Source organism: Schistocerca serialis, chromosome 2, assembly GCF_023864345.2.
Source record: "Schistocerca serialis cubense isolate TAMUIC-IGC-003099 chromosome 2, iqSchSeri2.2, whole genome shotgun sequence".
Taxonomy (NCBI): Eukaryota; Metazoa; Arthropoda; class Insecta; order Orthoptera; family Acrididae; genus Schistocerca; species Schistocerca serialis.
In genome coordinates this window covers 63,313,389-63,339,995 of record NC_064639.1, presented here as the reverse complement: position 1 = coordinate 63,339,995, position 26,607 = coordinate 63,313,389, and the positions used below count along the sequence as shown (strand labels likewise).

The 26,607-nt window shown below is 40.0% G+C and overlaps 1 protein-coding gene across 1 annotated transcript in view; it reads left to right on the top strand.

Annotated features, from left to right (window-relative positions):
• The window catches only part of LOC126455728 (phospholipid-transporting ATPase ABCA3), a 526,358-nt gene that overhangs the window by 46,079 nt on the left and 453,672 nt on the right, over positions 1-26,607 (top strand). Inside the window, exons 3-7 of the mRNA XM_050091496.1 lie at positions 11,357-11,597; positions 11,976-12,149; positions 14,842-15,023; positions 19,710-19,841; positions 23,574-23,691. Of these exons, the coding sequence (XP_049947453.1) occupies positions 11,357-11,597; positions 11,976-12,149; positions 14,842-15,023; positions 19,710-19,841; positions 23,574-23,691 (847 nt within the window). The remainder of the gene's footprint in view (positions 1-11,356; positions 11,598-11,975; positions 12,150-14,841; positions 15,024-19,709; positions 19,842-23,573; positions 23,692-26,607) is intronic.

Below are 26,607 nucleotides of genomic sequence, written 5' to 3'. Positions count from 1 at the left end.
TGTTCACCTACCACCACTCGGTGAGTATGTACAATGTATACTGGCAGCAGCAGAATCATTTGGCAGTCGGCTTCAGATGTCGGTTTCCTACATTTTCTCCACAGTGTTCCTTGAAAATAACATCGCCTTCCCTCCACAAACTTCCATTTGATCTCCAGAGGCACCTCCACTACACTTATTGCAGATCCCACTCACTTGAGCAGTACTCGAGACTGAGTCACACCAGTGTCCTGCATGCGGTCTCCTCTACAGATGAACCACACTTTCCCAAAATTCTGCCAATAAGCTGAAGTCGACCATTTGCCTCCCCTACTACAGTCCTCACATGCTCATTCCATTTCATATTGCTTTGCATTGTTACCCCCAGATACTTAAGTCGCTCGATTGTGTCGAGCAGGACAATACTAATGCTGTATCCGAACATTGTGTGTTTGTTTTCTCTATGCACTCGCATTAACATACATTTTTCTACACTGAGAGCTAGTGGTCATTCATCACACTAAGAAGAAATTTTGCCTAGGTTATTTTGTATCCTCCTACAGTCCACCAACTTTGATGCCTTACTGTACACCACAGCATCATCAGCAAACAACCTCAGATTGCTGCCACCCTGTCCGCCAAATCATTTATGTATGTAGGGAACAACAGCAGTCTTATCTCACTTCCCTGGGACACTCCTCATGATAGCTTTGTCTGCGATGAACACTCACTACTGAGGACCACATGCTAGGTTCTATAACTTTAAAAGTTTTCAAACCACTCACATATTTTTCAGGGAATTGCACTTTGGGAAACTTGTGGTAATCCTTGGGGGGGGGGGGGGGGGGGCAAAAAAAAAAAAAATTAAAAAAAAAAAAAAAACCAGACGGAAAGTTCCTAATCACCATATAGCAGAGATGCTAGAGATGCTGAGTCGCGATAGGCACAACAAAAAGATTCACACAACTATAGCTTTCGGCCATTAAGGTCTTTGTCAGCTGTAGATGCACATAAACACACGTTCACACACACACACACACACACACACACACACACACACACACACACACACACACACTCATACAAACACAACATGCACACACGTGTGCAGTCTCAGAGAGTTGAAACCACACTGCCAGCTCTCTGAGAATGCAGACGTGTGTGCAAGTTGCGTTTATGAGTGTGTGTGTGTGTGTGTGTGTGTGTGTGTGTGTGTGTGTGTAGGTGTCACTACTGCTGACAAAGGCCTTAATGGCCGAAAGTTTAATTGTGTGAATCTTTTTGTTGTACCTATCACAACTCAGCATCTCCGCTATATGGTGAGTAACAACTTACCTTCTCTGGTATTGTTACATTCCATCCTGGATTTTCCGTTGTTTGAAACAAAATAAAAATATATTTTTAAGTTTATTAGTGTTTGTCCAAAGTTCACATAAAACAAATAGTGGGAAAATATTATGAAAGGAAAGTTGCTATTCACCATATAGCAGAGATCCTGAATAGCAGATAGACACAACAAAAGACTGTTCAAAATCAAGCTTTCTGCCCATAAGGTCTTTGTCAAAAATAGAAGACAGACAGACAGACAGACACACACACACACACACACACACACACACACACACACACTACTCATGCACACATGACTACAGTCCAAGGCCACTGTAGCCCCACTCCGAGCAGCAGCACCAGTGCATGATGGGAGTGGCGACTAGGTGGGGGTAAGGAGCAGGCTGGGGCAGGGAGGGGGGAGGGAATGTAGGATATATTGCAGGGAAAGTTCCCACCTGCACAATTCAGAAAAGTTGGTGTTGGTGGGAAGGACCCATATGGCACAGGCTGTGAAGCAGTAATTGAAATGAAAGGTGTCATGTTTGACAGTGTGCTCAGCAACCAAGTGGTCCACTTGTTTCTTGGCCACAGTTTGTCAGTGGAAATTCATGTGGACAGACAGCTTGTTGGTTGTCATGCCCACATAGAATCATCACAGTGGTTGCAGCTTAGCTTGTACATCACATGATTTGATTCACAGGTAGCCCTGCCTGTGATGGGAAAGGTGATGTTTGTGATCGGACTGGAGTAGATGGTGGCGGGAGTATATAAGGGACAGGTATTGCATCTAGGTCTATTACAGAGGTATGAACCGTGAGGTAAGGGGTTGGGAGCAGCATTCCGCCATCCACCGAACCTACACAATGTACTCATCCTTCCCTACACAACCACTGCTCCCAACCCCTTACCTCATGGCTCATACCCCTATAATAGACGTAGATGCAAGACCTATCCCATACATCCTCCCACCACCATCTACTCCTGTCTGATCACAAACATCACCTATCCATCAAAGGCAGGGCTATCTGTGAAACAAGTCATGTGATCTACAAGCTAAGCTGCAACCACTGTGCTGATTCTATGTGGGCATGGCAACCAACAAGCTGTCTGTCTGCACTAATGGCCACTGACAAACTGTGCCCGAAAGAAAAGTGGACCACTCGGTTGCTGAGCATGCTGCAAAACATGATATCCATCATTTCAATGACTGCCTCACAGCCAGTGCCATATGGATCCTTCCCATCAGCACCAGCTGTTCTGAATTGCATAGGTGGGAACTTCTCCTGTGATATATTCTACATTCCCGTAACCCTCCTGGCTTCTACCTTAGTTAGTCATTGTCCTCAGCCATCCGGCCTCCCTGTTCCCATTCCAGCACTGTACAACCCTCATTCCACCATCCCTCCTAGTCTTTTAGTTCTCTCCTTTTTTGCTACCCCCTCTCCCCACCTCTCCCCTGTCCTGGTTCTAATCTCCTGAATGCACATGGCTGCCCCTACCCCCTCCCTGCACATTCCCTAGCAGCACTGCACTGTCCACCACCCCTATCCCACTACCCCTCCCCCTCCCTGCACACAGCCTCCTCCTTACCTCCACCCAGTCGCCACTCCCATCGTGCATTGGTGCTGCTGCTCGCAGTGTGGCAACAGTTGTCTTAGACTGCAATTGTGTATGTGTGAGTTGCGCTTGCATATGTGTGTGTGTGTGTATGTCTGTCTGTCATCTATTTTTGAAGAGGGCCTTATGGGCCAAAACCTTTATTTGGAACAGTCTTTTTATCATGCCTATCTGCGACTCAGCATCTCAGCTATATGGTGAGTATCAACTTTCCTTTTCATAATGTTGCTACATTCCATCCTGAATTTTTCATTGTTTGACAAATAGTAGGAAATATTGATAGTGGGTGTAAAAGGTGTTCACAACCTGAAGAGTTTCTGAGCTTGAAGCTTCTCTCCAGATTAAACCACTGCACTGACAGATACACTAATATATACTTCATGCATGGAGTGAAAATATTAAAAACACAACATACGTACACGTGTGCAATTAATTGATTGTTTCTGATCTATAATTAAAAATAATCAAAAGAGGAAAGGCAATTGTAGCTCAGGAGCCACTTCATGGAAGCGGAGGTTAGCAGAAGACCACAGCTTTTAAAATGTTTGGAATCATTAGTTAACTTTGTGTTTTGGATGAAGTTGATTCATCATTCGGGGTGCATGCAACCCAGGACAACTGGGAAATCCGGGAGATCCTGGTAATATTTTCATCCAGGTGAAAACCGAGAAAAACGGGATTTTTTTGGAATTCTGGGAATTTTTCTTTGTTTTAGTTTTCTGTTAAATATTTGTGTTTTTGACTGAGAGTATTATTGTATCCCACTACTGCAGAATAATACTGTCAGCAATAAAACATGTTGTTGTTGTTGTTGTTGTTGTGGTCTTCAGTCCTGAGACTGGTTTGATGCAGCTCTCCATGCTACCCTATCCTGTGCAAGCTTCTTCATCTCCCAGTCCTTACTGCAACCCACATCCTTCTGAATCTGCTTAGTGTATTCATCTCTTGGTCTCCCTCTACGAGTTTTACCCTTCACGCTGCCCTCCAATGCTAAATTGGTGATCCCTTGATGCCTCAGAACATGTCCTACTAACCGGTCCCTTCTTTTTGTCAAGTTGTGCCACATACTCCTCTTCTCCCCAATTCTATTCAATACTTCATCATTAGTTATGTGATCTACCCATCTAATCTTCAGCATTCTTCTGTAGCACCACATTTCGAAAGCTTCTATTCTCCAATAAAACATAAATGAGAGAAAAAATACCAAAATAAAACTTCAGTTGCAAAGGAAAATTGCCATTTACAACAACAAAACACTGTGCACACAGAAGCGTCTGCCAACAGCAAAATATGTCAAAGGTCTTAGGACAAAGACTATGCAATACTTTGTCACAACAAACTGCTTCCAATGAGCATGACATCACAACTGTTAACATTAGGTTCATTTGAGCAGTTGCCAGCGGGCTCATGTGCATGTGCAGTTCAGTCGGATATGAGCAGTACCTTCTCCTGCTTCTGGCTACTTGAAGCCAGATGGTAACTGGAAAAATTTTTCTGGCATGCCCAAGCTGCCAGATTCATGCATGCGCAGAGCAGTCTGAGTTGTGGTGGGGAGGGGGGTAGTGTCCACATGACCCAAGTTTACATTTAGAGATTTTGTTGTTTCCTCTTTGCGTACAGCTCCCATATAAAATGAAAACAAAATGGATTTCTGTAGCCGGGCACTATCAAGTGAATTAAAACACATTCACATAATTACAGAAAGCTGAAGTATATTACTAGTTTCAGTTTTCTGATTTTTTTTCCCCCCCCCCCCCCCCCCTTGTTATTGGCTTGCTACGGAAATTTGGCTTTTATTAATCTTTCAGCTGAGGCAATAGTTGTTTGAGATTGAGCAGTATGGGATTGTTCCAACTGTTCAGCGAATTTCAAGTGCACATTTTCATCTTCTGGCACATGTGGCATTTTGCCATATTAAAGAACCAAACATGAGATAGTACATTACTGGTAGCCCAAGAAAGTTTACATCCCAAAAATCACCGTGAATAGCTTAATATCGGGTTGAGGGCTACTTCACTGTGAATCTGGACATACAAATGTGTGATTCTGGCTGAATTATACATTTTAATATGGTTTATGAAATTCTGATACTGTTGGAGTATCCTATGATGTCCTACTTCTTTTATGATGTAGGAGTTCCTAATGCTTTATATGTACAAACATACAGGATTCCTGCATCATTGTAGCTGTGCAAGCACAATAATTTCTGTTTTCTGGCACTCCCTGCCAACTGCTGAAGTGAACCTATCTCTAACAGTTCTCAGGAAAATATTGCGAGTTGTGCTTTGCAAAAGTTTTACTTTCAAATTAAATTTCATTTCACGCAAGATGAATTATATTATGTGTGAGAATGTGCAATGAATTTCTTAAATCACAGAGCATTTAATTCTTGTTTAAAACTTAACACTTTGAAGACTGGTCACTTGGAAGAATTTCAAGCCCAGATGACCTGACATTTATGTCATTATTTTAAATTTTACTGGCACATTTGTGTGATGTATCTTAAAGTGTAACACTCACCAAAAAAGACCAGTATTACCTGTGAAAGCTTAGCTTCTCTTGTAGCTTATTATTCTTCAGGATCAACATTATACATGAAAGCTTAAATTTCCTGTAGCTACACTGTGTATATTAATTTAAACTATTAACTTTTCCTATTTGTGTGTTAGTGCTACTTAACAGTGACGTTGCTATTGGATGATTACATCAATTGTCCTATGCTCTGAATATCTGCTGTCAACAGCTGATGAGATCACATGATGTGAGCTATGATTGGGTTACTAAAGGGCATCACAATCTCGATTTCAAAGCTTTGCAAACTAACGTTCTGTGTCTGGTGAAATTTGAATTTATATTTATTTATTTAGTGCATGGCATTTCATACGAACAGCGACTAGCAATGTGGATTACATAGTTTTACAAAATTTTACAAAAATATATTTATTTCATAATTTATAATTTAAAATATAAGTCTATAAATTAATATTTAATTTGTTGATCCATTCAAGGGCTGCCTCTGTCACTTCAAAGAAATCTTCCAAGATCCCATGGTAGGCTCTTCTGTTACAGCTTGTTACAATGTGATGGATTGTCTGGTGTTCATACCCACAGTCCTCATCGGTAGAGGTATTCAGCACAGATGCCACGGCCTGTGTGGATCGATGTAGATGTAGATTAATTGTTTTGCAGGTGCGTCGCGTTGGTTCCATACCGGCTGGTCTTGTGTCAGGTCTTCGAAGGGTCTGATGTTCCTCATGGGCAATAGTGTTCCACATTTCTGTCCACTATTTTTTGGTGCTGAAAGTAGCTGCCTGTAGCGATTCTGCCAGTAGGACAGATGGCTGCCTGGATTCTAATCACTTCATTCGGAGTGCAGGAACGTCAGAGTGCATTGGAAGCTCGGGGATTTTAAGTAATTTTTGGTATTCCTTGAGGAGGGCGTTCTGTCTTTGGAAATCTGGTGGTGCAATGTTGCTTAGAGGTGGTAACCAGTATAGAGGAGTAGATTTGATGCAGCCCATTATTGTCCTCATTGCTGCATTTAGCTCCACATCAATTTTTCTCACACGTGTGCTATTGAGCCACACTGGGGCACAGTATTCGGCTACAGGATAGACCGGCCCTAAGGCATCGCATCACAGTATTGTAGCTCTTGCGCCCCCGTGAGGTACCACTCAGCTTCTGTATGATGTTATTGCGTGATCTCAGCTTTGCTGTGGTGTTTTCTATGTGCTTCCTGTTAGAGAGGGTTCTACCGAGAGTCACTCCTATATATTCTGGAGAGTCTTGGTGGTGAAGGAACTGATCCTTAAAGGTGACATTCAATTTTGCATTGGCCATTCTGTTGTTAAGGTGAAAGCAGCTGACTTCAGTCTTCATTGGATTTGGTATCAGTCTCCACTTTTTGAAGTATTCATCTATTGTGCTTAGATCTGCATATAGGATCTCCTCATCAGCTTCAAGAGTTCTCTGCTGGGTGGCCAAGGCCAGATCGTATGCACAGATGAACTCCCTTGACTGTTTCAGGGAGGTCAGATGTATACAAGTTGAACAGGATTGCTGCCAAAACTGAGCTTTGAGGAAGACCATTATCAAGTTTCTTCTGTCTGCTTAGTTGGTTGCCAAGGACTACTTGGTAGTATCTCTCAGATAGCATGTTGTTTATCAGCCTGATTGTGGTTTGTCAGTGTATGACACTGGCGAGTATGTACAAGAGTCCTTGTCTCCACATTGTATCGTAGGCAGCTGTAAGATCAATAAAAGCCACTGATGTTTTAAGGCGACATTGGAATCCGGCTTCTATGTGTGTAGTTAAGCTGAGCGCAGCTTCTGTTTGGTCTGAATACTGTTCGATGGGAATAACGTCGTGGATCTTTGGACCGATTTGGTTGAGGATGACTCTTTCCAAAAGCTTGTAGGAGTAGCTCAGGAGGGTGATTGGGCGATAGCTAGCAGTTTTGTTTGCTGGTTTACCCAGCTTCAGTGTTGCTATGGTTTTTGTTTTTTTTTGAAGGCTTTTGGCATGTTTCCTGATAGCATAATATTAGTGAAGAAACTTGCAAGCCATCTACAAGTCCTGTTTCCACAACTGATGAAGAATTCAGTGTGTATCCCATCAAATCCTGGAGTTTTGCCTTTTTTCATTTTGAATTTATACTCTCATAATTACATAAATATGCAGTGTACACACTGCTCCACATCAAAGATCTTTCCAAAACTTTTTTTTGCTAGGTTTTGTTTTGAAACGTGGCTGCAGGAAGTTCTGCATTGATGATGTATAAAACGTTAATCATTCAAAGGATTGATAAGTTTTACAGTTCTATGGGAAAGTATACTGTCACTTAACAGGGGAAAAATGTATTTTCACCCGAGAGAAAATGTATTTTTTAACTGGGAAATTAGGAAATTGTTTTTTCCTTGTCCACCTATACTGCCTGTTCATTACACATGGCTTCACTAAAGCTGAACATTTATTTACTGTTACACAGATAACATGGAAATAAATCTGATCGACTGGAAAAGTGCTGTGCATTGTATTGTACATGCAAATCCTGTTCGTACTTCCAATATTTGGTGCGGTGGCTGATGGGAGGGAGAGCAAATTGAAAAATGCCTTTAGGGTAGCCTCCATCTGCTACAGCACTGAGTGTCAACTTGGTTTCTGCGGATAGTATCTACACTGCACATGCGTGCTGACGTGGGTGTCCTAGTGAAACTCTTCGATTGCACATGGGAAGGAAATTTCAGTTCAAGGCACATTTTTTCTGACTGTGTTGGTGGGCCATACAAAACCCTTAGCAGACTTCATGTGGCCTGTGGATTGCTATTTGCCCATCCATGCACTACGTGGTTGAGATGTGGCAGTGTGCCACCAAGCAAGGTGGTTCATTGGTTAGCACACTGGACTTGCATTCGGGAGGACGATGGTTCAAACCCATGTCTGGCCATCCTGGTTTAGGTTTTCTGTGATTTCCCTATAATTGCTTCAGGCAAATGCCGGGAAGGTTCTCTGAAAGGTCATGTGTGATTTCCTTCCCCTTCCATCCCTAATCTGATGGGATGAGGCCTCGCTGTTTGTTCCCCCCCACCAAATCAACCAACCAGCCACAGAAACGAGACTGAAATTGTCACTAAGCCTTTGGGCAATATCCATCCTGAAAGCTAGCAAAAACACGCACTACAACGCCAGGCTTTTGTTAATCAATAGTACAAATTAGATTCCATCATCTTTCTCTTTTGTCTTTAAACAATGATTAGGATTAAATTATTGGGCTTGTTTCTCATTAACATATTAATGTGATTTCAGTGCACTCAGTCAGAGAAGATTTGTTGTACTTAACATAGATAACCTCAAAAGGCTCAATATTTTGAATGCTACATAATTTATTACATAAGTGTATGCCAAAAATTTAAGGAAAGAAGCCTTGGTGTACCAAAAGAAGCCTTGGTGTACTGAGAGATTAGCAGTTATTTCTGGTGCATAAAAAGTAATTCCAAACTTACAAAATTGATTGATAAGCCACTATATGGGTCACCTGGAGCTAAGTGATGGTCAGACTTCTCCACAGTTTTTATATCCTCCTGTAACTAAAGATTAAGTGAAATTGATTGAAGTTAATTACTATATTTATGTGAATCTAATGTGCCATCAAATATAATATGCACTCCAGTTTTAAAAATTACAATCACGAAGGAAAGAATTTGCTGGCACATCACTGGCAGGCAAAATTTATTTTACACAACAATGGGTTTATACATGAACTACCAAAACAACAACCCAAGTGACCCATTATTATGTGACACAGTCATTAATAAAACAGAATGCTTAACTTGGTTACTTACGTGACATGGGAACAAACATACCATAAATTACAGGTGTTACTTATCATTATTGACTAATGTCATCATTACTGGTTTCCTCTGGGGATTTTGCATCAGAAACATATTCATTCCCTCTTTCCTCATCACCCTTGGGGTTGTTCCAGAGAACACCATCTCCACTTCTATCAAGATTATTTGAAATACAGCATTTATTGAATGATTTTACAATCACTGGTACTTCGATGCTTTTACAGACAGCTGAAAACCAGTGTGAAATAATGTGGGGTGCAGCACATTTAATTTTTACTGTCAGAGTCAGCTCATGTTTTGGTTTTTCAAAATCATTTTTTGTACTGTTGCTGAATGAGAGCTCTGAAAGGTTTATTTATATCCAGGATAGTGACACAGAAGTCAACCCTCCATGAGTCATGGCTAGAATGTAGTTTATTTTTACATTGTCAGTGAGATGACCACGAAATGCAGCAAGACAAAGCATTGATGGTAGTTTGGAAAGCCCATCAGAATGGAGATCCCCTGTGTTTTGGAGCCTGTCAAACATTAAAGTTTTAGTCATCCATCCTGTCTCTCAATTCTGAACAATGATATCATCAGGGAACAGCTTTTCATTTTTAGAGGTCTCGGGGCTCATTTTCCGCTCAAAGATTAAGAAAGGGGGAAGTGATTGCCAGCATTGCAGTTATGCACTGTTTTTCACACCCTGATGTTTTGGTAGTAACTTCTTTTGTCCCCTTCTCATCATTTGTGTAATTACTTGGCATTCAAACCAAAGTGGCATCCCATCACCATTGCCTATGTGGCCCATCAAAATATTCTTGTCTTTCGAAAGTGTGATGACATACCTCAGAATTTCTATGAAGGGATGTCTTCCTATGTGAGGGTCAGTGAATTTATTTTCAAGTAGCAGTAATTGCAACAATGAAAATTTCTCTTTCTTCTATAAGTGAACGGTACTTTTAGCTACACTGAACTCTTATCCCATCCTCTTGTTCAGCATAAGGAATTCTCTGCTTGCCTTCCATTTTGTGACTACAAAATTCAAATGCACTACACAGTAACATGCCAAGAATAATGCAACAAAGTTGAGATGTACACTAATGTATTGTGACACAAGGAACAATACCTAAATTCCAATTATCCTGGTGGTGAATGACAGATTGAAGTTGGTTCTCAAATGTAAGGCACCATCGTGTCTTATGTGCATCCCAAATTTGAATACTGCATACTGTAAAAGAAATGCGCAGTAGATTCACAGAAATACGGTACTACTGTGGCTCACACTGCATGTGGATGTATTAGAATGGTATAGCAAATGGTTAGCATGTTTTGCTCACATTTATATTCCAAAGTAGCATGCTTTGAGCCACAAAAATGCCCTAGAATAATCTACAACAATCACATACTGCAAAACAATATGTACCCTGTCAAATAGGAGCCCAACAGTCCAGCTGTCTAGTTTTCTACAAACTGAACTGTTAATTGAGTGATGGATGATGAAAATCTGTCCAATTTACTTCTACCAGAGCTGTTAATTTCTTGAGTTAGTGCAGTGAGAAAATGTGATAATAAAAGAAATTTTAACTTGGCTGTTTCATTGTCAGTTGAGTGATTAATGTGCAGAAAAGATTGAAAATAAACGAATTTTAATGTGACATTATTTTAAGTCCAAAGACTGTTTTGATGTAACTATTCATGTTAGCTGCAGGTGTTTACTCAAATGTGCTTACTGTAATTGAACTTTACGCCTTGTATTTATATTCTCTCTGTTGTGTGTTATCACAGCCATTGCTGTGGAAGTAATGAGCACAGCCTTAGCCAGGTGCACAGGTAAACCAGCACACCAGGTGACTACCCAGACACAAAGGCTTGCTGTGGAGGCAACCTGGTTAGGTTTAGCATGCATGGCATGTGGGAAGGAAGAATTTTTACAATCGCCAAGTAGTTAATGGCAGCCTGTATTTATGTTTGTGTGAAATAAATTTGTTACGTTTGATCATGTATTTATTATTCATGAAAAATGTTTATTCCAGAGCTACACTACTGTGCTGCAAAATTTTCTTGTAATCCTCTGGTGATATTTTTTGTGCAGGAAACACTAAAAATAATGGGAATTCCATCTTGGTTGCATTGGACAGCATGGTTTATAAAAACTCTGAGCCTTCTTTTAGTCACAGTCACGCTGATTGTGATTTTGTTGAAAGTTTCTTGGTACGGAACTGGGTTATCTGTATTCACTTACAGTAATGGAGTCGTACTTTTCCTGTTTTTTCTGCTATATGTGATGGCTGGTGTGTGCTTCTGCTTCATGGTTTCAGTATTCTTTCAGAAAGGTAAGTTCTTAATTGAAAATAATAAACATAAAAGATGGGATAACAAGAACATCATGACTTTCCATTGTTTGAACATAAAAGATGAAAGAGAAAAACTGAAATTTCAAAATGCAATTTGAAACATATCTTGATAGTGATTCCTTCTAGAAATTATCAACTTATCTAAATGCAAGGATTTACTAAAAACATGAAAATATTGTGGAGATGAACTGACCTCCATACATCATACCTGATAAAACAGTTCTAAGCATCATCGCAAGTTGTTGTGATGTAAAGATTGTAAGACATTCTGGTCATTTTCAGATAATTTGATTGATATGGATAATGTGAACTGTCATGAAATGACATGCATTTAATATAAACAATCACCTATTTCAGCAAATACAGCAGCTACTGTTGGTGGATTATTGTGGTTTCTGGCATATGTGCCTTTCCTCTTTCTGCAGCAGCAGTATTCAGATTTAAGTCTTTTTGCAAAAGTTTTTTCATCCCTGGCCCACAATAGTGCCATGTCATTTGGCATGCAGCTCTTCATTATGTTTGAAGGAACAGGTGAGAATATATAGCTAGTCGTGGGGTTATCTCCTTCTTTTAAAATTCAAATGTTGTGACTTTGTATTGATACTTCATTAAGACTTATTTATTTTTATTAGTTATTTATTATTTTGTGGGTTCATCTTCTTTAGATATAATAGGAACAAGAACATATAATGACTTATTGTTATCAGTTTTGTATTAAAATCGATGTGGTATCTTTTTATACTGCGGATGAATATTTGAAAGAAAATGTATACCATCACTAAACTTATTGTGTCTAGAACTAGTTCAGTTGATTTTATTGAGCATTTGAGCATTATCACATTTTTGTAACAACAGATTGGCTCTACCTGTATTTACTCTTGTAAGCCTAATATCCAATTTAACTTTGTGCTCTTATTTCTAAGCTTTATTTGAAACTCCTTTTTCTGTTAAATGGTTGTTATCACATTGTATCTTTTACTGTATTTATAGTATGTCTTACTTAAACTATGCACAATTTGGCATTGAATTGCCCTTGTATTTATTGTAAGTTTAAATTGAAACCTGTACAATTTGATACGTTCCATATCCTTGTGATTGACTCACTAACTGGATCTACGGAACATGAAATAAATAAATAAATAGTCATTTGCTGTCATGTTGCTTAGCCAACAATCAGTTATATCTAGTAGAGCATTCTCCTAAGTACAGTGAATCTCTGGATTTTGCCCTGTTATTCCAAGATAAACTTTAATATATTCCACTTTTCATCTTTGAAGTTTTCGTAATTAAGTGAAAATTCATTAATTTTCCTTCACTTCCCAATAATAAATTACACTATCAATTAAAAACACTTGTTACTGACTTGAAACATATTTTGTCAGTCTATTTCAAAACCAAAGATATTATTGGTTTAGCGTTTTCCATAATGCTCAGTTGTCAGAGTTAATTTTGATGTCATGAATTATTTCAGTCACTATTCAAAAAGACACAGTCTGAAATAACTTCTCATATACACATCAACAAATAATTACAACTCAAATAAAATTTTTTATCTTCACAAACACTTCACTGTTGGTATATTTATCATCACAACATACAAAGTAATGCAACGTATCTAAAAATTTTCATTGATATAAAATATATATAAACTATGTGATCAAAACTATCCGGACACCCCCACAAACATATGTTTTTCTTATTAGGTGCATTGTGCTGCCACCTACTACCAGGTACTCCATATGAGCAACCTCAGTAGTCATTAGACACCATGAGAGAGCAGAATGGGGCATTCCACAGAACTCACGGACTTCGAACATCCCTAGGTCCACTGTTTCTGATGTGATAGTGAAATGGAAACGTGAAGGGACACGTACAGCACAAAAGCATAGAGGCCGACCTCATCTGTTGACTGACAGAGACTGCCGACAGTTTAAGAGGGTCATAATGTGTAATAGGCAGACATCTATCCAGACCATCACACAGGAATTTCAAACTGTATCAGGATCTGCTGCAAGTACTATGACAATTAGGCGGGAGGTGAGAAAACGTTGATTTCATGGTTGAGCCACTGCTCATAAGCCACACATCAAGCCGGTAAATGGCAAACGATGTCTCGCTTGGTGTAAGGAGTGTAAACATTGGATGACTGAATAGTGGAAAAACATTGTGTGGAGTGACGAACCACAATACACAATGTGGCGATTCGATGGCAGAGTGTGGGTATGGCGAATGCCTGGTGAACGTCATCTGCCAGCATGTGTAGTGTCAACAATAAAATTCGGAGGCGGTGGTGTTATAGTGTGGTTGTGTTTTTCATGGAGGGGGCTTGCACCCTTTGTTGTTTTGCATGGCACTATCACAGCACAGACCTACATTGATGTTTTAAGCACCTTCTTGCATTGCACTGTTGAACAGCAATTTGGGGATGGCGATTGCATCTTTCAACGTGATCGAGTACCTGTTCAAAATGCACGGCCCGTGGCGGAGGGGTTATACGACAATTACATCCCTGTAATGGTCTAGCCTGCACAGAGTCCTGACCTGAATCCTATAGAACACGTCTGGGATGTTTTGGAACGCCAAATTCATGCCAGTCCTCACTGACCGACATCGATACCTCCCCTCAGTGCAGCACTCCGTGAAGAGTGGGTTGCCATTCCTCAAGATACCTTCCAGCATCTGATAGAACATATGCCTGCGAGAGTGGAAGCTGCCATCAAGGCTAAGGGTGGGCCAACACCATTTTGAATTCCAGAATTACCGATGGAGGGTGCCACGAACTTGTAAGTCATTTTCAGCCAGTTGTCCAGATACTATTGATCACATAGTGCAAGTACTGTATCATCATCAAATATAAATTAATTACAACATTGATATTCAATCATTCATGCATTGTTTTATTTAATAATAATCACCACTGGAGATTTTTTATAGCCTCAGCCTTCTTCTCATGCTAGATGGCTGTTGACAAAGCACAGGTTTAATCCAGTGACATGAAATTCTGTGCCACAGGAAGAGCAGGCTGTATCAGCTCTCACCTGAGTTTCATATTAAATAATTACTACAATAAAATCATTAACATTCATATATAACACCTAATCATTTATAAACTTTTGCAAAGTCACATACTTCTATTTTGACATGATGTCAATTCTTAAAGAATGTGTGTTCAAACATTTATATTACTAAAGTTACACCTCTGAAAAGTAGGACTTTTTTTCAGGTGTAGGCTTACAGTGGGAAGATTTTTGGAGACCCGTTAATCAGAATGATGACCTCGTTGTGGGACATATAATGCTGATGCTAATTGCGGACACTGTCATTTATATGCTTATTGCACTGTACGTAGAGGCTGTTTTTCCTGGAGAGTTTGGGGTACCTTTGCCATGGTACTTTTTTATGCAGGTATTTAATTTAATGTCAAAATACAGTTTTAGAAATAGAAACATTGAATTTATCAGATTACCATATCATATGCTGTCTTTGTAATTATTCAATACTTTTAACATTCTTAACCTGATTAACTGCAAAATAAATCAGTAATGTTTATTAAAATGGAGATGAGCAAGCAATCTGTACTGTATTTGTGTCAATATTTCAGTGGAGGCTGGCCTGAACAGGAAAAAAGATCTATCCAGCAATTTTTGTGACATTTACAAATTATTCATTTCTGTAGATCGTACTATATTTCAAAATGGAGTAAAGGGGTTTCCTCTTAGAGAACTGGATTTACATTTCAGTGAAATGTAAAGTTGTTATGTTATGTAAACAATATTATGAAAAGGACAGATTGCTACTCCACCTTAAAAATGACAGGTTGAGTTGCAGACGGGAATAATGAAAAGACTACACACTGAGCTTTCACACGACCGTTAACTCCAGCTGCACTGGCCAGAATGCAGCTGCATCACATCGAACAGAAATGGCAATTCAGAGAATGGTTGGGAAGGGGGAGAGAGGTTGACACTGCCTCATGGAGTGTGTAGGGAACAGATGGAGGCAGGACAAGGCCGCCGGGCACAGCATCAGGAGGACACAGTGGAAGAGGGGAGGGGAAAAGGAGAGGAGCAGAGAAGGGGCAAGGCGAAAAGACTGGGAGGTGCGCTGCCAGAGAGAAGCACACAGTGAGGATGAGGGGACGTGAATTAGGAGAAGATGTTAGGATATTTTTTTATCTTCACAAACACTTCATGTTGGTGCATTTATCACCACAGCATACAAAGGAATGCCACATATCTAAAAACTTTCACTGATGTAAAACATATATATGTACTGTATCATCATCAAATATAAATTAATTATGACAGTGATATTCAATCATTCATACATTGTTTTATTTAATAATAATCACCACTGGAGATTTTTCATAGCCTCAGCCTTCTTCTCATGCTAGATGGCGAAGATTTAATCCATTGATGTAAAATTCTGGTGCCGTGGGAAGAACAGGTGTTAGCTCTCACCTAGTCTCTGAATTACATTTTATTTAATAATATATAATTCCTGACTGGAACCTGTAATCACTGGCTTGTAACTTCAGTAATCACTATAAGCTAAGAATTATCTTCTACAGTTAAAGGAAACTTGTTGCTGTATACCAATTAAAGAAGTGGAACTAACTTGAATTCCTGCAAACTATTGCTTTGTATTGTATTGTATGGAACTGGGGTCCTAGAAATGATGGAGAGGCTTGGTAGGGTAATTATGGTGTACGCGTATGTGGAGAAAGTGTTTGCACAGCAATTGTGGATATAGTGTAACTGAGGCAGAATAAGGGGAAGCAGCAAATTATCACATGGTACCTCAATTAGATGACAGGTCATTTCCTGTTGTGTTACTACGTCAAGCTAACCACAGCTTACTACATTAAAAGTATGATTGGATTTTGCCAATGGAAGGTCCTGCAGATAATTCCATTACATTATAATGTGTTTAGCAGCATACAACCATTTAAAGGTAGTATTGAATCGCAAATGATACCCATTAGCTGCAGTTTACACTGAATTGTCATACACGAAGTTACAGATTATCCATTCCTAAAATCAACCTGTGTATCTATTAATGAGTTGAGCTCTGCGAACTATGCAACTACTCTTGTTTTATGTTAGCTTTTCAAAAACTTTTGAGAACTTAGGTATATTGGCCACTAGTTGTTTCTTATGCAGATGCCACACTGCTTATTGTTTAAATACATCTGAAAAATCTTCCTGAAAGGTGTACTACATCTCTAAATCCGTCCACAGGTAATATAGAGTGCACAAATCATCACTACCATTCATATTGTGTAATCAAAACCATATGACTCCATTCGCTGTGTTGTTTCTCCCTGCGACGTATGATATTAATGCTGATAATGGTGTTAATGTGCTGTCATTATTTGGTAGCTTGTGCAAGTTTTACGTGTAATTCTTCTCAATTATGGCTGCCTTCTGATGATTTCCTGATGTTGCGGACTTGCAAATCGAGGCCACTGGTTACGGTATATGGCTTTTCTCTAGTGCAGTTGGTGCGAAGTCTGTAAGAGAGTTCTAAATACGTCCAGCAGCTATGAAATTATACCTCAGCATTGTCTCACAAAACTGTTATATTTTAAATCATCTTGAACAATCTTACACTATATTGTAAGGGATCTCGAATTTCCAAATAATTACATCTAAATATATCTTTTCATGTCTACTGATCAAAGTTTAATTTAGTAATGAATGAACAAATTGTTTTTCAGTCCTTTGTCATTTTTACAACTAATTATGGCTTTTCTTCTCTGATAAATCCAAAACACCTTCAAGCAGTGTCGACACACAATAATTAAACATTCACACAGCAAGTAGATCTGCTAGAGTGTCGTCACGCCTTGTAGACATTCTGTATGCATCCTGTTTCATAGACTTTACCTATAAATTATAACAACCTCAAACAGTGGGATGCTCCCACCTACTACTTAGCTACTTATCCTTTTACATGATCATCCCTTTTCTGACATCAAGGAATAGGTGGAACATGTAACTCAGGGTGAGCTTCAGCCTACATCTCATCATGTCAACATCTTAAAAATTTCTTCATTGGTTGTCTCCACGAGCTCTGCTTCCTGGCATTTTCAAATAGATTTGTAGAAAGCTAAGTAATTTATGTTGAGCAATGAGCCTGATTCATTGTACTGACAATAAACAATATGTCATGACTGTGAAAATATTATGGAAAGGATAGATTGCTGCACACCATATAATGGAGAACCTTAGTCACACCATTTGTGTGGCATCCTTTTTGGAGTGCCTGTCTGAGACTCAACATCTCCACTATATGGTGAGTAACAATCTATCCTTTTCATAATATTGTCTTTATTCCACTGTGGATTTTTCCATTGTTTTATATCATTAACGTATATATAACATAACATATCTCAATAATCTCTTTGTGCTCTCATGTCAATTAACTGATTACTGAACATTTGTGGTTCTTATATGGTGAAATCTTTCCTAGCAGATTTTTTTCAGTTTTTTCTTAAATTTATGTACCCTACTTGCAGAGTTTGTATGCTTAAATATGGTAATAACATAATGTTTCTCAATACCTCCCATTATTTTTTGTAATTCAGATGTCCATGAATTTTGCTGTAAGTGTTGATACTATTCACACCTTCTTTCACAAGAGTTTCTGATGCTTTGTATTATTGTCACCATCTGTCACTGCAGGTAATGTATTTTATGTGCCTTTATGGAAAGTGACTTTCATAAAATGTGATAAAAATGTGAAATTGCACTCTGTTTATAATCAAAGATGCACTACACACTACGTGTCACTGGTGGTCATTTAAGGACTTTATAAGTAAGTCTACTGCAACTGTGTTTATGACTCTGAATTTATTGCATCCGTGGATTCTCATTGCTGTCGTAATACCTCCCACCATTAGAATGAGTACCACTTTGAATGATTGTCAATCAGAAACACTGACACATTGCACTTATCCATTAATGAGAGAAAAATGAAAATATTATCTCTTGTTGTGTTGTTGGTTCCTTCTATTCCTTTAAGATAATCACATTCCAAAGTTAATTAAATGAAGCATGCAGTGTTCTGCTTCATTCTTTTCTGCAGAATGTCCCATTAAGTAATATTATGTTGGTAATTATACTTAGGATCTTTGTAATTACAGCTGAATAAAATGAATTTATCATATGAAAATTCTTTTTATTCACTTGTAATCAGATGGATTCAAAGTAATTTTATCAACAATATTACATACAGCTGAAGATGACAGGACAACAGATATTAGAGATGCTTCTGTGTGGTGTTACATGAATCTTGTTCCATTGAAGAGAACTGAACACAGTTTGATTTTTCCCAGAAACCTCCTGAAGTATGTGACAGAATGGCACATTCTCTTTGGCATACAAGGAAACTTCTCCCTGAAATGGATACATAAAGAAGCAATTGACTAGCATGCATCCCCACAGGATGTTTTGAGAAATACAATATACATCACAGACACAAGCTGTTTCATTTAAGTTGTCCCATGGTATTTTGAACAAAATCTACATCTACATCTACTTGATTACTCTGCTATTCACAATTAAGTGCCAGGCAGAGGGTTCAGCAAACCACCTTCATGCTGTCTCTCTACCATTCCATTCTCGAATGGCACACAGGAGAAATGAGCACTTAAATTTTTCTGTGTGAGCCCTGATTCCTCTTATTTTATAATGATGATCATTTCTCCCTATGTAGGCAGGCACCAACAGAATGTTTTCAGAATCAGAGGAGAAAACTGGTGATTGAAATTTCATGCGAAGATCCTGTCGCAATGAAAAATGCCTTTGTTTTAATGATTGCTGGCTGAACGTTGAACTGTACCAGCAACTAGAGATAAAGGTCACAGCAGCAGTTCACTTGTCCGGCTGAAGTAGCGGAATACTTTTGACCGGATCGTGTCACGAGAACTGTATGTTGAGATTGTATGAGAGTCCTGTTTCACGTTTCCGTTTCCAGTCCTTTTTGCTAGCTGACATCATATGTAACTAAAAATCCTCTTACAAAACATATGCATTATTCAAAATAAAGTTTAAAAAAAGCCATAATTCTCTTTACTTGTTTTTCCAGCGCTCATACTGGTTTGGAATTGAACATGACAATGAAGGCGTTAACGAGGAGCAAAGCATTCCTGAAAGTGAATTCTTCGAGAAGGAACCATTGCATCTGAAGAAGGGAATACAAATTATGAAACTCAGAAAGGTGAGTGGCTTAAATCTCCTTCCAGTTTTTCTCCTCTTTCTTGATGCAAAGTGAACAAGTAGCATATACTGCATCAAAAGAAGAATTTACTCTAGGAAATAATAAAGTTACAAAGGGACGCAATTGCTGGCCAGTACTTCCCTCGAGGAAGTGAAATTCAATCACTATCAACAGACACACTTAAAATTGAAAACACTGTCCTAGCTTCCAGAACTGTTAATTCTTTCCTCACGGAAGAAACAGGGATGGGTTGGGGAAGGTTTAAAAGCAGTGGTAGGGCAGTTGTGCAGACTCTTGGCTGAGAGGGGAGGGGCCCACCTGTTATGGGGGCAGCTTGACACAGTTGGCTGTTACATCGACACACCGTGTTTTTTTAGTAGCAGCACCTCTTATGATGTTTTTAGGATGTCCAAACAGATCCAGTGTGTATAATGGATGACAAGCTTTGATAGCGATATTACTATATGGTGAGCAAATTTTTTATGCTCTAACCCCATCACTCGGTTAACTTCTTTTGAGGTTTCATCACTTTATGTATTTGTTGTAGTCGTATTTCACTTGAGGTCATTGTGTAAATGTACTTACAAGTATATGTGGTCAGTGACTTTCTGGGAAGGAGTGGACCTGGTACTTTACAGTTTACTAAAAAAAGAGCTGCTGCTGAAGTAATGAGCTCATTGACTTTTCACGTTTGATTAAAGTTTGTCTTCTTAAAGGTAATAAGTGATAAAGTTGCAATTTTGTTCTTAAGCAGTGAATTGTAAGTGTCTTTTTTAATATAACTTTCCAAATGGTTCTCACATTTTTGTTTTGAGACTTTCTTATCGGATTGTGATTCCACGTGCTTTTTGTCTGTCTGCCTCCCTCTGTTGATAGTACTGAGGACAGGGCCCTCACTATTGCACCCACATTGTCAAGTCAAACTGTGGTGACCATCTGCTCAATAGTATGTCGGACCACCTTTGAAACCAAATATGACAGTTTTTCTGCACAGCACAGATTTGACAAGTCTTCTGTAGGTAAGTAGCACATCCAGTGTCAGTAAATTACGAGCTGATTGTTCAGCATGTGAATCTGGCACCAGTAGTGTACCAGACATGTTTCGTTGTGTTCAGGTCGGCTCAGTTTGGTGACTGAGGCATTGACGTAAGTTTTCTACGTTGCTCTTCAAACCACTGTAACACTGTTCTGGACTTTTGACACAGACAATTATCCTGCTAAAAGATGCCATCACTGTCAAGGAAGACATTGGCACAAACAAATGCACGTGATCTGTAATTATGTTAACACAGTCTACAGCCATCATGCTGCCTCTGATAACTACCGTGGGTCTCGTGGGAGTCCCCATAGCATAATACCGTTCACATTGGTCCGTGACCACAGCACAGTTCATCCAAGTGACAATGTATCTGGGCACAGTCGACCCAGTGTAACGAGCAATGTGATTCCTGTGACAAGGTGACATGATCCCGTCAGTCCAGTCCAGTCTGATCCCAGAGGTCCCCAGTTTACTGTGGTACTAAATGACATCATTGGTCAATGTGGACACAAATATTCTGTGGAACCCTGTGTTCAACAATTTGCACCGAACGGTGAGCTCCGAAACACTTGTGCCTGCATCAGCATTTTAATCTGTCATTAAATATGCCACAGATTGCTGTTTATTCTGCTTTCTAGAGCAGGCAAGCCTCCACATTCTGTGACGAATCACGGACATCCGACACCTCATCACTCGCTTATTGTTCTTCGACCACTTTCTGTAGAGCTCACAACAGTAGTACATGAACAGTACATGAAGTGATGAGCTTTGCCATTTCTGGGATACTTGTTTGAGAGTGCCTGGCTGTAATGATTTGCCTTTTGTCGAAGTCACTTATGTGAGTGGATTTCCCCACTTGTAGCTATTATTGTCATTAGAATTATTATCTATTGCCTCTACTCCACTTACATACTTCTCTTACAAGCCAGCAATGACACCAGCCACATTCAGTTTCATACTGGGTGGTGGTCATAATGATTTGGCTCCTCAGTGTATTTTTGAGGTTGCCACAAGTTCTGGAAGTCTGGGAATAGCAAGGAATTTCAAACATATCACGGAAATTCGAAAAAAAAAAACCTGGAAAAATCTCATTTTTGTCTCAGTATCATGAAATTGTCCGTTTACTGAGATGTCGTGTTGTTGCTGGCTGGGCACAGCTGAGTACATGCACCGCCTCCCTACTCTCTCATTTTTACTGCTTCTCCCCTTCCCACCCCCTCCCCTCAGGTTGCAGTCAGTGCTGCCACCACTACTTGCTGCTAGCCTAGCAGCTGCCGACGAGAGTCAGGGGGCGTGAGGAGTGGTTTGTTTGGAGCTGATTCTCAGAGCCTGGTGACGCAGCGGCCAGAGACTGTGACAATGTGTGCACGAGTTGTCACTGTGTGAATATGTGTGCACGCTCGTTTTCTGACAAAGGCTATGGGCAAATATTTAGTTGTGAGAGTGTGATTGTCTTTTCTGTGTGCCTGTCTGTGACCCAGCAATCATATTTACGGTGAGTTGCTACCTATCCTCATTAGTATTGATTCTCAGAGTATTCACGCAAGTTACCTGTTGTGTCGGTGATCGCTGTGGTCTCATTTCTTCAACACGGTGTCTGTGACATGTGAATAGCTGGCCACACAAGTGGACTTCCATACGGGCCACAACTGCAGGCTATTTCTGTGGGTGTCTCTAAGGGATTGTGCCTGCCGACCTGAATGAAGCCCACAGTTTCTCACCAATGTGCAGGCTCTGTCCATCGGGTCTAGTCTCACCGGTCTGCCCGCAGGCTGGGTCTGTCTGTGTATGGCACAGTGCAGTGGATTTTCACAGTTTATCCACGGACCCAGGACTGTGGTGCCTCTCGGCAGGCCGGAGCCTGTGGGCAATGGTTTTCAGGAATTGCAACTGTCTCACCACAAGTACATTGTACAGTGTAGTGTTTTATAGACATTTTATTTGTTCTAGTATATTTTGGCAATTTGAAAATAGTTTATATATTAGAAAGTATGGACGATAAGAAGAAGAAAATTGTGGCAGTCACTGGAAGTTTGCATGCCAGCTATAACACAGTGGGTAATAACCGACAATAACGAACGTAGTAGAACCAAAATTTTATTGGCGGTCACCTATAGTGTTGGTTTACACAACTCTTCCCCACCTTATACATTTCTTTCAAAGGGCCTACTTTTTTCTGAGGTTATTTCTGAAAGCAGTGAAGATATTTTAAATCTGTTTTGTGACTCCAACAAAATGCATATTTTGGTCACCAAATGTGTTTTGCTTTATTGAAATAAAATATCATCAGTGTTCTTAATGAAACATGTATACCATATTTCTTGCTTTCTCCATATAAAAATAGTTAATTACAAAAGAAGTTGACATTAGTACTTAAGATTTTTGCTCACACGTTCAGAAATATAGAAGTCCTTACTTTTTTTGTCAATTTATGTCTTTATTTACCCTTGATATCTCTAAATTTGTCAGGGAAAATGCTAAAACTTGTCCGGAAATCAGGGAATTTCACTTGGGGAAACGTGGTAATGCTGATTTTGCAATGACTGTGCAGAAAAGAAGAAGTTAATCTAGCTGTAAAAGATTTGACAATCTCAACTGGTTACAACATTGTGTACATTATAAAGAAATGTAACTTACTCTTACCTCCACTTTTTTCTAACATATGTGTATTCAGTCATTGATTCTTTATGCAGGTGTTCCATAACAATGTAGCTGTTGATGATCTGAACCTGAATATGTATGAAGGTCAAATTACTGTACTTCTTGGTCACAATGGAGCTGGCAAGACAACAACAATGTCACTTTTGACAGGTAATGATGTTCATATTACAGCAGGTCATGAAAATGATAAAGATTCAGTGAAATGTAGGTTGTTCACAAAGTGTGTAAATATTCGATACCAAACAAAATTAGTCAAGGACAAATAATCCAGCTCACTTTGTTACCTCCTGAAGTGTCGCTGTTCATCAGTATTTCTCCATGGGTTAAAAATTTCTCATCTGAGATGGCTGCACCTTTCTTGTATTAATGTTTTTAATCATGACCAGTTTTTAATTTTAACCATTAAAATCAGTTTTTAACTGTATGAAAATATATGCTTTTGGAAACTAAATTGTAATGATTTGTGCAAGAGGGAAAATTTCTCACGAAATAAGGGATGACACAGTTGTATGCACTTAGATTCTTAAGACATAGCAAATCATAATTCATCCTGATATCAGTAAGACAAACTGATTGAAAGCTAATTTTAAATGTTCCCATGGAAATTTTGTGTAGTACTACCTGCTTACTAAAAGACTCCTATGATCAAATCATATACATGACTTAACAGAATACATAGAAAATACTGCTAAACACATGAGCTCGCAGTCCAAAGGCCTTCTCCTGAAGTAGACACACACACATTCACGCAAGCACAACACAGGCAAGTTTACGAGCACTTTACCATCCTCCACTCTTACCCTCCATCCCTCCCCCTCCCCACCACAGCTTCCCTCTTGACTCAACCGCCCAGAGTGTTTCTTCCATCGTGCACAGTTGCTTGCAGTCAGCCTCAGTGGACAGAGTCAGTGGTCGTGTGTGTGTGAGTTGTCTACTTCAGAAGAACAGAGGCAAGACCAGTGGTACAAAATGCCACTCAGATATCATCAACAGAAGAAAAATCAACACCATCGAAGCATCATTTATCTGCTTCATACGCAGCTTCAATGTCCACAGTAACGTCAGTGCCAACTATAGTTCAAGATTTAAACGAAAATACAGTTTCAGCAAAAGTTCCAGTATCAATTGGAACATCAGTTACAAAAACAGACTCAGCATCAAAACTGGGAGCATCTCCAACATCCACTGAATCATCAGCTTCAGAAACACCTCCAGCATCCGCTGAAACAGCAGCTACAACTACAGATACAACAAGTATGGTGGCACCTTCAGGGGTAAGAAATACAAGGAGCAGGAAACGTGTAATTCTTAAGGATTTTTGGTACCCAGCCTCAGCAAGGAACAGCCGGTAACATTGGGAAACATAAGTACCAACTCCTCTCAATCTAATTTCAATAATTTAAAAATAATGAGCCTTAACATACAATGCATTAAAAATAAAATATTAGAATTTGAGATTGCAGCCAGTGAAGCTAGTATAGATTGTATTTGCATTTAAGAACATTGGTGCATGAGTTATGAACTAGAAAATATTTGCATTTCCCCATACAAATTAGTAAGTCATTAATGCAGGAAGGAAACAAGACATGGTGGTGTTTGCATTTATGTAAAACCTGGAGTAAAGGTTAAAAATATGACTGTAACTGAATCCTTGAGTGAAGAAAAACATTTTGAGGCTGCAGCAATACAGTTGAATATGCAAAAGAGTAAATTAATAATAATGTCAGTGTACAGATCACCATGTGGTGACCCTGAAATTTTTAGAAATAAGTTAGAGGCATTGCTCAAAATATTATAATCATAAAAAATCAACAATAATTATAAGTGGAGATTTTAATGTCAACTTATTGACTGAAGGTGCATCCAAAGATCAGTTCCTGAATGTTTTACAGAGCTTCAATCTCTACCCACATATAACTATCCCTACAAGAATAACAAACTCTTCAAAAAGTCTCATAGATAATATCTTCACAAATATAGATGCTGTAGTAACACGGTTCACATTTTCCGTCGCACTTCAGAGTAGACCGGGAACTGTCTCATAGGCATGCCCGATGTGAACTGACTGGGCACGGCCCGTGCTGCCTGAGTTGTTGTTGTTGTTGTTACGCCGGCAGAGATCGCGTCCAAATTCTCGCGTGCCCTCTGGTGGACGGGACTCTACTTGCAGCAACTACCGTCCGTGACGCACCATGCCGATGTGCGCCTCCCGCGATCTTTCTGGTGGCTTGGTGGCTACTGCACTCCTCCTCCTTCGGGGGGTGAAGCCACTGTGATCCACTGCGTCAGAAAGTGGAGCGTTGTGCAGGAGTGATGACCTCCACGTCCATCGGAAGGCCAGAGTCGAGGGGATCTGCCAACCCTCGAGCCGGAACCTTCGAATACGGCTGGAAGTGACCCACACGAAGAGGCCCCTGTCATCCCATCACTGGAACCCGGGAAAGAACGGGAGACAAGCTGTCGAACTTCGGATCCCGTTCCACCTCTGGAGGGGCAAGATCCAGTGGCGGGGACGATGGGGAAGAGACGACCACAGGTGAACCATCCTCCTGAGCAACCGGGCCTGCGAGGGGGGCCGGCTCTCGCTGGGGCATGTCGCACGATGGCGATACCGGTGCTGGAGCTACCGGAGGCTGCCAAGGCGACCATTTCGGGGCTGGACCACAGCTGGTATACAACGTGGATTGCGACCGAACCCACGTGCCCAGACTGACATACCCGGTGGAAAGCCAGGTACTCCGTTTTGTGAAGACTGGCGAGGACCGGGCCAGAGGAGGTGCAGCAGAGTCCTAGGGTGGCGCCCGTGGAGGAGCTCTGCAGGGCTGCGTTCTCCCGTAGGTGTGGTCCGGTATGCCGTCAGGAAAAACGTCAACGCCTCCTCCGCAAGAAATTCGTGCACATACTTTCTCATCTGTGTCTTAAATGTGCGCACCGTGCACCCAGCTTCCCCATTCGATTGTGGATGAAAGGGGGGAGAGCAAACGTGCCGAATATCGAAGTGCCTACAAAAATCCTGGAAGGTCTGCGACATAAACTGAGGTCCATTGTCCGAGACCAGGGTGACTG